Below are 16,567 nucleotides of genomic sequence, written 5' to 3'. Positions count from 1 at the left end.
AAATATTAGGATCATTAGGATGGCTCTTTGAGAGGAAGTAATCGGTTTATCAGGTCCAAATCTGAATCGATATGCATAGGAACATCGACTTTAATAGGGGATGACAGCGTTCGTTCCTCGTAGACATTGAAGTCTGATTGTACTTCTAAAGGATTTTTTTTTATAATTTTGTATATCATCGTAATCATATCCTAGTGTTTATATATCTGTAAAAATGGTAAATATCTCTAGAGTTTTCAAACAAGTCCCAGATTATAATTATCGGTGTATTAACCCCATTTATTTCAGAAAATATGTGGAAAACCGATTAATATCCTAGCCTTGGTCATTTATTGTCAACCCAGGCTCCGGCCAAAGTTGGTTGACCCAGCCTTGGCCATACCAATGATTTCCCAAGATAGGGCCAAGCCTGGATATTCCAGCCTTGGCCATTCGTTGGGGACCCAAGCTTCGGCTGTTCGGTCACATAGGGTGTGGTTCGAGTATTTTCGCCCAACACCCGTCGGCAGCCATACTTTTTTTTATTATGGGTCTGATCAATCCGATCTCCAGTTTATTTAGTGTGTGTTTTTCATCACATTTTTTATTATTTATCACTACAAAAGTAAACATGTCTCATTCGTATGTTCGAGTTCAAAGATGGCGTGCTATGAATAAAGAAAAAAAACTCAATTTTGAACGGGCTAAGCTTAAATAATTCAAGTGTGAACATCAGTTATGTTAGTGAGGTAAACGATAGTGGTACATACTTGTGCAATCTACAAGCGTTTAATAATCATAATTCAAGTGGTTGAGTTAGTGAATATTTTTATTTAACTAATTAACTGATATTATTATGTTAATAATTACAGTAAGAATGAGATTGAATATAAAAATTTATGCTTGCTCATTTTTAAAATCAAAACATAGAGAAATCATAGAGAAAGAAATAGAATTAATATGAAAATGAGAAAGTTATGTAATGAATAAGTCTTGCTATTTAACCTTGGCCCTGTTCTGGTAGTTAAGCTTGGTCCAGCCCTGGCATTTAAACTGGGCCCAGCCCTGGTATTTAAGCATAGCCCAGTCTTGGTGACCAAGCTTGGCCTAGAGTTCTACATAGTTGGACCAAGCTTGGGCCCTTGGAACTTTCCTCTATGGGATAGTAAACAAAAATTGACCAGTTTTTTAGTCAGCCTCCTGCAAGTACATCTGGCAAAAATATTTCTATTGATACTGACTCAAATAATGTGGTTACTGCAGTGTTGGTTGAGAAGATTACTGAAGAAGATTCAACAACTATTTGGAGGAACTACAGACCTCTATATTTTCCGAAAATGTATACGACAAATCTTCTTATGAATTTGGAAACTTCACTAACAAAATATTAAGTGATAACGAAAAACGTCAAATTCTTGATATGGGGCCTTCAGGACCTTTTCCTATAGACATCAACCAGAACAATATGGGTTTTCAAAATCGAACTATGTTTGGTGTTCTGAATATGGGCCAGTTAATCGTTTTTGGTTGTGTTATTTCAAAATACTAGACGCTGCCTATTGTTAATCCCGCCGGTCATTTGCTTCACAAAGGAATAATGTTTGGTGTACAGGAATTCGAGATTGGAAGGATTTATCAGAAAGAATTGAACAAAACTGTTGTTCGAGTGGCCATACATGTGTTGTGAAAGAATCTAAAAAAAACGATACCAATTCTATCGACAAGGAACTTGAAAATGAAATTCACGAAGAAGCATCATTTTGGAAAATGGTTCTTCAAAGGTTATTCGATATCATACTTACCCTAGCAAGGATTTTTTTGCTTTGAGAGGACATCAAGAAGTCTTAAGTCAGGAAGGATACCACGGAAATTTTCTGTCCTTTGTCGAAGTTGTCGCCCGATATGATCCCATTTTGCGGTAAGTTTTTAATACGCCCAAAAGTAATAATAATTATTTCTAGTATTTTTATCGTTTTATTTTGTTTATAATCATCAACTGTTTAATATTAGGACGATTTTGAAACTGTTTTTTTTTTGTTCTACAATGTATCTGAGTGCAACAATTCAAAATGAAATAATTGAGAGCTTTGCGAACAAATTCGAAACCCATCTACTAGAACAAATTAGAGCCTCACCGTTTTTTGCCATCATAATGAATACGACACAGGACATATTGAAGGCAGCTAAACATTGTTGTGAGGTATGCAGTAATAACCAAATCGGAAAATGGACATCCAATTGATATAGAATTAAAAGAAGTGTTTCTAGGGTTTTATGCAGCCATCAAACATGGCGCAGTAGATTTAGTCAACCAAGTTACAAAATTATTTATCAACAAAAATATTGTGTGTGGAGCAAGGCTATGATGGATCCAGTGTGATGAGTGGTGTGAATAATGGTGTACAAAAACATATTAAGGATATCCAGCCCAACGCAGAGTATGTACATTATGCCACGCATAATTTAAATTTGGTGATAAATGATGCCGTTAGCAGTTGTGTGGAAATTCAGATTTTTTTCGCAACGTTGAAACTTTTTAGGAAACAGCATCAAACGTAGGGATCCACTGATGGATGAGCGTAGTGAAGCAGAGAGTATAAAAACAAAAATGCTAAATTTTGAGTTCGTATTGCCTTACGAATTCATGCGGAGTGTATTGAAGACATCGATTATTAATCGAAAACTTTACAAAAATACGATATTAATTTGGGCGAGGCGAATAAAGCAGAGACCAAAGCAAAGTTGCAAATTTATAGAAATGATTTCGAATTATTTAGGTGCAAAGCCTGTCAAACTGCAAGAAAATATGGTATTAATACCCATTTAAAAAAAAGGCGAAGAAAATTTGAAAAACTTTTTGATGAATTATCTGCTGATCACTGATTTCCAAACCGAGAAAAAATATTCAAAATTGAGATTTTCTATAATGTATTAGACACAGTAATATCTCAATTAGATACACGTATTATTGGTATGAGTGCAGTATGTCATATATTCGATTTGATAACACCAACATTTTTATTACATGTTGATGAAGCAACTTTATCAATTATAAAATGTGACAAATTCCAAAGAAAATATTCAGATATATGCAGTATTAGAATGCGACTTAACGGAATTATTTACAGTAATGTTATTATTCTTTACAATTCCTGTCACTTCTGCAGCAGCTGAAAGGTCATTTGGCAAATAAAAAATGATGAAAAATCATTTAAGAATTAATATGAGCCAAACTCCAGCTCCGACATTTATCGCTAATATCAATTGAAAACAAAACCGCATCAAGCCTAGATTTAAACAAAGCTAGGAAAAAATTGTGAATTGTTATTTAGTCATTTGGTAGGTCCGACCCTTGAATTTTCTCTATTTCGTTTATTAGCCAAACCTACACCAAGTATTAATTGTAATTTATGTTCTTACTACTTAATATTTTTATTACTTTTCCTGCAAAACCCAAAAAAGAGCTTAGCATTTTTAAAGTTTTTGTATATTTCATATTTCTTTTTTGATATTTTAATTTGCCCCAGGGCCCTTGGTTACCTAGCTACGTCACTGCACCTAATATAATTTTACCATATAAATAGAATACAATCAATTGAAAAAGTGGATTCTCCCTTTTAATCAACAATTCGTGAAAGGTCAACCTTTGGAATATTATTCATAACGATTATTTCTATTGAGTTGACAGAAATTTTGATATGATTCATATGAATACTGATGCTGACTTATTGGTCACATAATGGAAGATCTCCCCCGTTTTCACTTTATTTGATATCAAAAGCTTTTATTAATATATATGAAACACATAATTGTTTCCTGGTTGTTTCCTCCGATGAAGTAGGATAGGTAGTGAAATGAATGTAGTATCAGTATAATCAATTTTATTTTATCTATAAAGAGTAGATTTTACAAATTCCAACAACACTGTAAATTCACTAGCTCACTACAGTTTCAACACTTTATCACAAATAGGAACGGAGTTATGGTCCACATTTTTTAAGCATCATTTAATCCGTTTTGAAACTGAAATGTAATTTGGAAATTCACATTCATGATCGTTGGTCCATATGTGATATACAAGTAATTGCAGATCGTTCTCATGCATTTTCGGGCTTCACGTGTAATTTTGGCTATAATAGATCAGCAAATATGAGAATTCATGTCACGTACATTTTTTATTTTACATGCTTCTAATCCCTATAATTGATGTTACGAAGAGGATAACTTATAATGAATTTGAGATTGTTATCATTCATAAACCATTAGCGTAAGGTTCCGCATGAACAAGAAAGAACAAAATTGTGGTTAATGTCAATTATACATATGAATAAAGGCAACGCAACTAAACATATTTGGTATGATCATTTAAACTTCAAAGTCGTCCGACATATTTGACCACTTTTCAGAGTAATTGATAATTTTACGGGGTAAGTGAATCGTAACTAAACGTTCAGTAGACGGAAATAGAAAGATTTTTATTGGTAACATTTGATTTAATTATACACCTTCGTGGAATACACATTGAATTGAAAATAAACGAAGTAAATTTCTCCGAATATCCTCGATGAATTGTTTGTCACTCATTAGTTCACAGCTCATTCAATTTTTTTATAATTTTTCTATCCTCAATTATCCTCAAAATATGAACCGTTGTTGGGATATTTGAAAGTTTCCTTAATCAACGTAGTCAACGTTTCATTTTAACTGCAATCGTTCAATATTCGAAATTGATAAAGGAAAAATATTAAGAATGTTTCGAAGCAATGAACAACTACTTTGTGTATTTACGTAAGGTTGATATTGGAAATGAAATATGATTTATGGGTTTTAGTGACTAATATACATTCCACTCCAATGGAAATGGTAATCCTAGCATGTCTCGTGAAGAGCAAAATAAATAAACTACATAAAAAATATACCCTGGTCATTCATTCTTGATATTTTAGAATATATTGAGATAAAGTCGATAAATAACAACAATTTGCTGCTCCGTTGTACTATTACGATGCAGCGAGATGGTATATGAATGTGAAATATAGTGTTAGATAAACTACACCACGAGGTTTAAATAGAGGATTTCATCTCGAATTTCTTTTTTAATCATGTGAATACAGGATTGTGCACGGGCGATCCCGGGATAGCTACGGGATTACGACCACGAGCGAAAATGATTGTTCTACATCAAAATCTCTTCCTATATTGGCGTAATAATTGAACAAATATTTGTAAAATATATCAAAATTCGTAAGCATACAGAATATTGAACTTCAACCTCAATCTTAACAACTTTGATCTCTTAATAAACATAACTTCTACCACATTAGATAACAGAATGAAATTAGCTTTGTCTCATTACCATGTTTGCTTCCGAGCTTATTGCACAAATATACAGAAACAGAGTTTTTCTTTTGACGATAAATCATTTCTATTACTCTAAATTGACAAGGAATCAATTTGCATCCCAGTTTCTTTCTCACCTTCTTTTTCAATTTCACAGTTGTTCTTCATTTTTTTAGTTAATATGATAATCTGCTTTTTCATAAGCTGTTTGCTTGGAATTGGAAACATTTCATTGATACTTTTATTCAAATTATCATTCTCAATAATCTGAATATGTGGATTTTGTGAGTAGCTTAATACGCCACTCGCTTCTTTCTACCGAAGCCCTTTTTTATATTCTAGTTTTACATATTTTTATAGAAAAAACCACTTTGGGAATTTCCTTAATAACCTCTTTGATATCACGATCATCTAAATCATCAATACAACTATTTGGTGTGGTATCAAGTAATTTTTTATAAAATGAATCGTAAAAAGCTGAATGAATACCATGCACAAAGCAAATTTGATGCTCGAACCCAAAACCCGGTAAGTTGCCTTTTCGAATTACTAAAATTAATTCCAGATCTTCACCATCATCCAAATCATCAATACAACTATTTGGAGTGGTATCGGGTAATTTTTTATATAGTAAATCGCAAACAGTTGGATGAATATCATGCACAAAGCAACTTGATGTTCTGCATTGAACACTTATAGCATTATATTTGGACTGTCAGTTACTATCAACACAATATCAGTATTCAGTGAATATCCAACCCAAAAAGACGCTCTCATAAGATATGAATACAGGTCTCCGCATTCGAAGATTCATAAATATTAATGAGACCACAATTAGGAAAAATCCATATTGAATGAATGTTTACATTTACATATCTTTAATTACAAGTGGATGTCCGTGATTGCGCACTGTGGATGCAGATTTAAATAAATAACGTAACCTAAAGATAGAGCTTCCTTTTGACATTACAAAAAAGCAAATGGAAACCTATCCACTACAGTCATTTTTGCCAAAACATAATTTTCCATGAAATAGTCCACAACTGAATCAATTTTTAATTTTAGTGGAAGATCTTTAACACTATCCATGATGTGGCTGCTGCTGTTTCTATTTTCAAGGAATATTTTAACAACGAATGAGTGTAATTCTTTTGTAAATCCTCCTGCCTGTTCAGAATAGCTGGAAAAAGCTTGAATTGCACTGATATTGGAGTTGGCAATCCTTTTTTTTATTTTTTACGTATAAACTTTCTTTGGAAAGTGATATCGTAGTAAATATATCATCTAACAAACCAAGTCAGCTGCCAAAATCGTTCGGGATCCTAGGACTCGAGATCCCGCTATCTAGTCCTCTAGGTTCAACGTAATGGTCAATTCGGTCACTGGACCTCATACCTTTTAAGATTCACATTACCAAAATTAACATGATCGATTCCTTAGAAAAACATATTTTTTAAGAATGGGAGGTTACTTCACCAAACAATGGGGACTAAATGGAGCTCAATTCGGATACTGAAAATTCTATTTCGAATCAATATCCAGACTGTCATCAACACAAAATAACATTGATAGAATTGGATAGATTTTTCTGCATTCATATTAAAACAAGTATCACTAGCTATAAGATTTAGTTTCCAATTTTCAGTAGCTTACAAGTTTTGAAGATACTAGGGGGAGGGAGTTTTTCGATATTTTAAATTATGATTGGAAGTAGTTTGGTATCAAAAGATATGTAGTCATTGCAAATGCTCGTTATTCTGTACATTGACTATATAGGTACTATGACTTCTCACAATTTTGTTCTTTGATCTGAACTGAATTTGTTATAATAATTATTCGAAGATTAATCATTGGAAAATGATAGTTGTTTCAATTGCAATCCCCGATAAATTGGAAAATAAATAGGAAAATAGTTCCTCAAATATATGATCTGAAAATAGATTGATGATTTTCTATTAATAGCTGAAAATATGTGTATCCCATGAAGAAACACGCAATAAGAATCACTTTTGTATTCAGTTCGCATTATTTTCAGCTGTAAAGTTTTTTTGGAAACGAAACATAAACATTAACCTCTTCGTATTCTTAATCATTTTGTTGATCGAGATATCTTATAACAAGCATGGAAAAAATAACTGTCTATATAACTTCATAATAACAACGGGGAATTCACAACTGAAAATGACTCTGACTTAATAAGGAACTTTTCGATTTCTGGCAGTTTTATCAATTTCAAATTCCATGGATTGCACATAGACCAGGGTAGGAACCTCTCAAAGTGGTAAAAAGTGAGAGAAAAATGATAGTAGGATGAAACTCATTGGAAAAGGAGGAGACAAAAATGGGAGCAAAAATAAGTAACGGGTGATCTGACGTCAGTAAGAAGTGGAAAACGAATCACCTTACTTTCCGGGAAAACTACAAGTCCTATGGAAAAAATTTACATAGAAAAGTTGTAGATAATAGAGAGATTCACAACTTTTGTATCCACACGTTGTATTCACACAACGTTAAAATTTAAGTGAAAAATTCAAATACCCAAGCTTTTGGGTCTTAATTTTTATCTTCCACAAAAACATTTTTCCATGAAATTTGATGACAACTTACCTTTTTATGTTCCAAACATACTGTAGTTTATTCGATTTGCAATATCTTCGTCATAAATTAAAGAAAACACTTAAAGAAATAGGGGATGCACAATTTGAGGAATACGTGTCTAAATGAACAAGAACAGATAATTCCATTTGGAAGCTCATAAAAAATTCAAAGAAGCCCAGGATAACATCCCCACCTGTACGAAAAAACGAACAGTGGGCTATAAACGACAAAGAAAAAGCAGATTTATTTGCAGGTCATCTCACCACAGACCTCCAGCCACTAAGCCACGAAATAGACCAAGAAGTAGAGCAAAACCTAGAAATTTCATTAAGAACAAGACTCCCCATAAAAGCAATGACTACAAAAGAGGTACACAATGAAATAAAATTGCTAAACACGAAAAAAGCACCGGGCTCCAACCTAATGACCATGAGAATGCTGAAAGAGTTGTCACAAAAAGGGTTAGTGGAGCTAACATACATTTCCAATGCAATTCCAAGACTCGAATTCTGGCCAAAATCATATAAAGCTGCTCAAATCATTGATTGGTGAACCAACCAACGTATCATCTTACCGTTCAATAAGTCTTCTACCTACAATGTCCAAACTCCATGAAAAATTACTACTCATAGAATAACTGAATACCTTTCTCCACAGGAATGGATCCTCTGCCATCAATTTGGATTCCGTCAAACATAATCGACAGTGCAACGTGTCCACCGCCTCACGCAAAAAATAAATAGAGCCCTGGAAAACAAAGAAGCTTTGCTGTTTTCATCAATATCGGACATGCTTTCGATAGAGTATGGCATCAAGGGCTGCTATACAAAATTTGAAAAAAACTTTTCTCTCAAACTACTACCCACTTCTAAAATCAAAGTTAATGAGACCAAATCTATAAATGTAACATTCACGCTACGTAAGGGTATATGTCCATCAGTCAAGGTAAACAGTACAGAAATACCACAAGCCAATCGTACTAAATACTTACATCTACATAGAAAAACTTAACTGGAAACATCGCAATACCAAAAAAATGGTATTGAAAACAAAGTCCTAATATACAAATATGTTATCAAACCTATATGGACATATGGAATAGAGCTGTGGGATTGCGCTTCCAAATCTAATACAAATATTATTCAGAGATCCCATTCTAAAATACTCCGTCAACTAGTGGATGCTCCATTGTATGTAACAAATCACACCATTCATGTGGACCTGGGAGTGTCCTCTAAACAAGAAGTTATCGAAGAGAGTATCATCAAACACTACAAAGCCATAGAAACCCACCCAGATCCACTACTAGAGGAGTTGTTAACGCCAAGAAACGCAAAAAGACTGGAAAGAGACATTATTAATTATCTAACATTCGCGGGCAAATTAAGCCATAGAATGTATAAAATATTGTTAATTAAATCTTAAAAAAAAATTAAAATATTCATTTTTTCGCCTAATTTTGAATCCACCCCAATTTTCGATTCTGAAATTCTCCCAAAAAAATATAATTTTTTTCAAATTTCGGAGAGTTTTATGGTCGTTGAAATCTCTACTTTCTGATTATTATTATCAGCATCACTATTGTAAAGTTTCTCAGATGTATGCAACTCCGAAATTATTGCATTGAGGTATAGAGAATATTTCATGGAGAAAAACCAACTTTATTAAGGATTTCTAGAAACATAAAATATATAGGGTGAACCATTTGAAATAACAAAGCTCATTATTTTTCCTCAAAAAGGAAATATCTGACAACAATGTAAATATCACCATTATACCGGCCTGTAGAATGTAAAATTTGCATAGATAAGACAAAATTGTACATATGTTAAAAAACGAAATTCGGATATGAATTTTCTCGTTTTATCTCCTTTCTTTGGAGAAAATTCAACTGGTGATGGTAATATAGAAAACTCAAAACTCACCTATTTTTCAGAAAAAACTGATATATTGACGGGAGAATTTTCGATTGAAAGTTAAGGAACTTTATGGATATCAAGTCAAAATAAGGTTAAAAAATAAATAGATACAGTGTATTTTCGACAAAAAATGTGTTTTTGTAAAAGGCAAAAATAAAAAACGAAAACTTGGTTATTTGAATTTTTCACATAAATTTTGAGGTTATTTGAACAAATTTGCAACTTCACCATAAACCGTTTTTTACCCCTAGAAACTCGCCCTATCCCGACCTCGGATCACCCGTACATTATTTTCACTTTCATTCTCATCATATTATCCTCCTCTCTCAATGGGTTGCATTTTAGTATTTTTTTGGTTTTAAAAATTATCGACCCTGGTCCAGCATTACCATTTGGAAACTAGAGCAGCGTTGTCAGGGAACTTGACGTTTCATTTGAATTTAATATTTAAAATGAAATTATTTTTTCAGAAAAAAATTGTTAGTTGAATTGTCAGTGGCTTAAGACCACGAAAAATCAATAAGATCCTATTCCGATTGATTCTTCGATAAGATTTCGGAACAATAACATTCACTGGTTTATGAGCGGTAACATTTCTACTAAAATAATATTCCTCTCACGGTTTCCACAATGCCTATTCATAAAGAATCTACTGCACTTAAGTCGTCCATCACATCGTTTTCGTTATTACAATTGAAATTTTTTAACCGCTAGGAGGACTTCGTTAACACTGTCACATCTGTGCTTACGGTATTGCAAAGTTGATAATCAATAGCTCCGGTGACGAGATCGGGCTTCGCTTTACTTTGAGAATTCTGAGAGTTTTTTTTAAAAGAAACTCTCTTGGATTGACCCATCGTTTCAACGCTAGATTCTATGCATAGAATATCTTTGAATTCCTTCCAAAAATTTTCATTCAGACAACCATAAAGTATCGGATTTGAACATGCCGACGACATGCCCATCATATGACACACGGCGTAAACAATCTGAAACAAAAAACATTAATTGTAATGTGGCATTGAGTGAATTAAGAAATTCATTGCTTCGCTTTATTTTCATCCATATGGTATTTCAACTTCTAAATTATTCATTAAATACACCAATGAAATGGAAACATTCGACCACTACCAGGTTTAACGGCAATTTTTATCTCGGACACCGGTTTCAATTTTAATTAATTTTTATGTGCAGGGTCAAACGACATAATAACAGCAACCGTGAATCGAACAAGTTCAGGTGCCATCATTTGAGTTTATACAATATACGAGGACAGTTTGATGGAGGAGTGAGCTATCTGCAAGGTATTACAATTTCTTATTGTTGATCTAGCGAACAATCGCGTAAAAAATTAAAAGGAATGTTTGGATCTTTTCAAATGTATTATTTTGCCGTCGGTATGTAGCAAAGGATGAAATGAAAATTCCATCGAAGCAATAAACTAACAAAGATACGTACTTCTAAGCAAAAGCAGTTTTTTTAGTCAAACACTTTTAAGTCTCTATTGGTTACTATTCCAAAGGTGTAATTTTTTTTGTCTATTTCGAAAAAGAGACAACTGTAATTGGCTAGTATTATGCTGATTTGCTTTTACATTGTGAAGTAAAACGATTTTTTTTTTCGGAGCCACTCACAGATTACATGGTCAGCAATTTCTTCCTCCTCTTTGCACCCGAAGCACCTTAAACCGCCGAGATAGCGTTTAGGTGACCGTGTCCGGTTGAAAATCGAGTCAACACTCAAATCTCGTGCCTATTCAAATGGAACCGTTGTTTGGTATAATAGGTAAATAAATGGCTCATCTATGCGTGCCTTAGCTTATCTCATGTCAGGTATCTCTATCCATCTCCGCAGAGCCTGCCTTACAAGCAGACCGTTGGGAGACGTAACAGCTACTCATTTGGTTGCACCTAGTATGGGTGTAGCTATTTATCCCAGTCCGCTTCGTCGCTTCTCTTGTTGCCTAAGTGACTGGGCACCCAAACGAATTGGATTACGCAGGTATTACTTACTAGTTATTGTGTTATAGTAGGATTTTCTTATACTCCGTCATAAGTTTAGAACTTATAAGTTATCGCTTGTAGAGTAGCTATGCTGTCTGAACAGATTGAAATTACAGTATTTCTAGGGCGTCAATTGAATATCGGGCGCCACATCCATTCATAGCGAATACCTGGGTTTACAGAATAGATGGTTGTTCCATCACAAAAGTGCGCTTGCTCATTAGACTGCTATTGTAGAAGAAAGATTACACATTACAATTGTCCCATCTGCCATATTAACATGATCTAGGTCTGATGACCTAGCAATTCAAGATAAATGTGGAGATGATGACAGAGATAAACGCGTATTTTCAAGATGTACCAAAGATCAAACTTTCTGGACTAATTGTGTAGAGATAGAAGGAGATTATATTCGAAAATAGAATATTTTTTGTCAAAAAATAATGTTCCATTAAAAAGTTACTAACAACAGTGACAAACTATCTATCTAAGTACGAGAAAAAATGCCGAATTTATTTTTCAACTCAAGCCTTGGCTTGGGTAGTCAGATCTAGTTGATGGAAACAATATTGTCCAGATAAAACAAATTGTTTTCAAAATTGTAATAATTCACACTGAATAGTAAACGACAAATTCAAAATATTTTGCTATCGAACTAAAACGTGGTCCAAGATATCAATATTCTCCAAAAATATATATTGTCGAATGCCTAACTTCAAAAAGATGAAAACTATGCAGATAATAAGGGTAGAAATTTTTTTATTCTAATAAATGAATTTCCACATCAGAAAGTAGTCCACGGTAATATTACGATTGTTACTCCTATAAGTTTTTTATTAATATATTAAAAGTAATCATACTGAGAACATCATTCCATCACTCAATAAGTCTTGTGACTGACACACAGATGGCATTGCCATTGTCAAATCCATATGACGTTTATGAAGTACCAGCTTTTAAATGACGCTGCGTAGAATTTCATAACATTTCGATAAGGTAGAAGAAAGTGACAGCCACTTAAGTGAAACTACTTTTGTTATTTTCAAAACAATGGATTGCCTGAGATAGCTGAGGCCCTAAAAATATACTATATACTATATACTGAGGCAGTGTGTTTACAATTATGAGAAACGACCATGAGAAAGCTTTTTTCTAAGTGGGTGCCACGTTTACTCACAATGGATCAAAAACAAACAACGTGTTGATGATTCAGAGCAGTGTTTGACCATGTTTACATGTAATAAATCAGATTTTTTGCGTCGATATATGACCATGGATGAAACGTGGATCCATCACTTCACTCTGAATCAAAACGATTATATCTGCAGCCGGTGAACCACGTCCAAAGCGTCCAAAGGCACAAAAGTCAGCTGAGAAGGTTATGGCATGGAATAGAGTTGTTGGATCGTTTGAATGCAAAAATCAAGTGATAATAGCCTTTTATGTCGAAGAAGAAACCATGGTTTTACCAAGTCAATGCACTCATTCACAAGTCAATGGCAACGATGATTAAATTGAACGAATTACATATCGAATTGCTCCTTATCCATCGTTTAATCCAGATCTGGTGCCCTGTGGCTAGGGACTATTCGCTGATCTCAAACAAATACTCAACGACTATGTGTTTTTCTTAGTCACACGACTTATTAGTTATTAGGAGATTAAATGAGAAAAATATATTTGGCTGAAATCACCCAGGTGTTAAATAAGGTTCTGCCAGCAGGTTAAAACACAAATTTAGATTTCTTGAAACATGTACATAAATCTGTTCATATAATATATCAAATTTCCAATCATTATTCGAAGAATCCGGAATTCGAGAGAACTACATGTCAGTATCAAAATGGATTGTGTCGAGTTAGAATTAAATACTTAACTCCAACTCAAATTCACAAAATTTTGGTGGACACCGAACATGTATAATGTAGTAACTAGTCATGTACAAAGAAACTTGCAGGTGTTTGGAGATTTTGGTCTCTCATCTAGTAAGAATAAGTTACTGCATGATGCACACAAAAAAATTCGAGTTACTTGCGACCGTGGAAGCATACAAAGAACAAAAATAGGTTTTTTCACGGGATTGATGCAAAATGCGGACGAATACCAAGTAAGGAATGGAAACGTATTATCCCAATTCAGTTCTAAAATTATGTGAGGCTATGAAACAATAATGGTTCAGGAAGTAGCGTGAAGGTGTTTTCTCACGCCAGGATAACACATCCAGACATAAATCCACTATAGCAACACCCTCAATGGCTCAGACGAACTACGAATTTATCACTCATTCGCCATATTTTCGAGATTTTGCCACCTACTGTTGTCAAACCTTAAAAAACACTTGCCTGGTAAACGATTTTCTTTCAATAATGATGTCATATGGGCGGTGAATCACTGGTTTGCACAGGCTGAACAATATTTCTTGTGACACGTATTAGAAATTCCAGACCATAGAATAGACAAAAGTGTTAACCTTAATGAAAACATATATTTGCCAATATCTTATCGAGTATTCCAGGGATGGAGCAGCTATAGAAATCAAAATAATACCAAAAATATACAAATAAAGAAAGAATAATTTGAAATTATCTATTTTTCTTACTTCTTGGCCATAAAATATCGAAAAATTATGTACAGTTTTAGACAAACAAAAGAAAATTAAGTCGAAATATTATGTTCAAGAATATGGGCTTCGAATGAGTGAACGTAGATTGGATTGCCAAAAACAATTGTGTGCAAAAATCCCTTTATTGTTTTTCTATAACGAAAGGAAACTAGTAATATTTTAAATAGCCCAGTCAACATGACGTCAAAGACATCGCTATCTAAAAAGTAAAGTTACTTGAAAAGGCTCGTTTGGAAACAGTTATTTTTGAACCGACAACTAAATTACCAAATTTAATGGAAAAATAGAGCACGTTTAATAAGGAACAATTTCAGTTCATATATACCTAACAAAATCGGATGCCAGCAAACTGAAGTTATTATGAGTATTAAGGATTATACGAAGACCAAGCTGCTTAATGATAGATAATCATATGAAAATATACAGAGAAAAAATGAGGCATATTCGATTATGTTACTCCGGCAAAATCCGATGATTATGAAGTATCTACCTCTTAAGAACATAACCTAAAATATAAAGAGGATACAACTCCTAGATTTAAATATAAATATAGAACTTCGACAACAGAAAAGTTGACGCAACGAGGAAAAATGTCGATGTACTTCGTAATAATATTTTATTTAAATACTAACATCAAATTTCGAATGAAAATCCACAGCTTTGAGTCTTCCAAGAATATGTTTTCGGTAATAGGAGAGTTTTTTGCAGTACATCGATATTTAAGCCTAATACGAAAGTTTTCGTATTCGTTTTCAAAACTAAAGTTCATTAAAAAGTTTAGTATTTCTTTATTAGTGAGGGTCTCTCCACTGACGAAGGATGTTGCAATAGGGATATGAAAATCCTACGCTTATTCCAAATTACAATTCCTATTTAGTTGTATATGGAGGTCTGTTATTGGAGAAAATATAGAAAAATAAAAATGTTTCTTGTAGGGTCGGAGAAGTGAAAAAAGGTTCATTTTGTCCATTCTCATGATCATAACATTACTACATTAATAAAAGGGTGAAATGATTAATGAATATTTACACTCAGATGTATCCCTTCCCAGGTCCTCCAAAGTTTCCGTTCATTCCCGTCCCCCACTCTCAGATCTTTGTACCAATTATCGCATGTCCAATATATGTTTCCCGTTTTAGAGTTGTATATTCTCTACGTATTCTCCCTGTAGGCTCTCTCCCTTATATTCGTTCTGGTATTCTTTGGATATAACCATTGCTGTGCTTTCTTTTAAGTTTACTTGTTTTTCTACTTCCATCATTTGTCATATTTCTGGAATTCTTATTTTATCGCCTCCTGTGACTTGTACTCGTAGAATCTTTCTCATACAATCGAATTGTGTTTCATCCTCATTATTTTCTTATTGTTGTTGTCATTGATCTTATTCATGTCCCTTTTATTTTCTATATTATGCTTTAAATATACTCCCTTTAGTCTGTGTGTTGTTCCATAGCTTTACATGGAATTCTTAGAAAATAGGCAGCTATTATCAATTTCCAGAGCTGAATCTACGGTCTACACTCAAATATATAGATACTCTCAGTTTTATTCATATTTATTTTGATAATTTATATTATTCTTTCAGTTTTCTTTCATATCTTCTTTCACCTGCCTAGAAACAACTTGATCATCCGTGAACAGACCTAAATAAAGCACATTCTGCTCATCATACCATTTGTGTAGCGCAATTGGCCGCATTTTTGTTTTAGTGCTGTTGTTTTTACTATTGGTTCCATTAACTTATCGCTTATTTTCATTCGTGCTTTTGAATCTCATAGTTTCATAAATCCATTCTTCTCCAACGTACATTTCTTTCAGAGCGTCCCATAGTTATTTTTTGATTACACTCTCATACGCTTTTGTCCAAACGTCATACACGTTTTGATGTTCGTGGCAATGGCATACTTTTTCGGAATACTGATTGTTCTTTGCTCAAATTGTCCTTTTATGATTTCAGTTCGTTTTTTAATATGGCAATAGAAAGCTTTGCCTTTTAGGGTATATGAATGATTACTCTATAAAATTATTATAATTTTTCACTTTATCAATATGATTTGAACAAACGCATCATTTTACAATAAAACAACACTTTATTACTTTAGGTA

The 16,567-nt window shown here is 33.4% G+C and overlaps 1 protein-coding gene across 1 annotated transcript in view; it reads right to left on the bottom strand.

Moving 5' to 3' along the window:
• Positions 1 to 10,152: 10,152 nt before the first annotated feature.
• Positions 10,153 to 16,567, bottom strand: part of LOC130891014 (neuropeptide F receptor) — a 131,069-nt gene continuing 124,654 nt past the window's right edge. Inside the window, exon 6 of the mRNA XM_057795476.1 lies at positions 10,153 to 10,825. Within this exon, the coding sequence (XP_057651459.1) occupies positions 10,547 to 10,825 (279 nt within the window). The 3' untranslated portion in view covers positions 10,153 to 10,546. The remainder of the gene's footprint in view (positions 10,826 to 16,567) is intronic.

Source organism: Diorhabda carinulata, chromosome 3, assembly GCF_026250575.1.
Source record: "Diorhabda carinulata isolate Delta chromosome 3, icDioCari1.1, whole genome shotgun sequence".
Taxonomy (NCBI): domain Eukaryota; kingdom Metazoa; phylum Arthropoda; class Insecta; order Coleoptera; family Chrysomelidae; genus Diorhabda; species Diorhabda carinulata.
The sequence above is the reverse complement of the archived record's forward strand: the minus strand, read 5'-3'. Positions and strand labels throughout refer to the sequence as shown.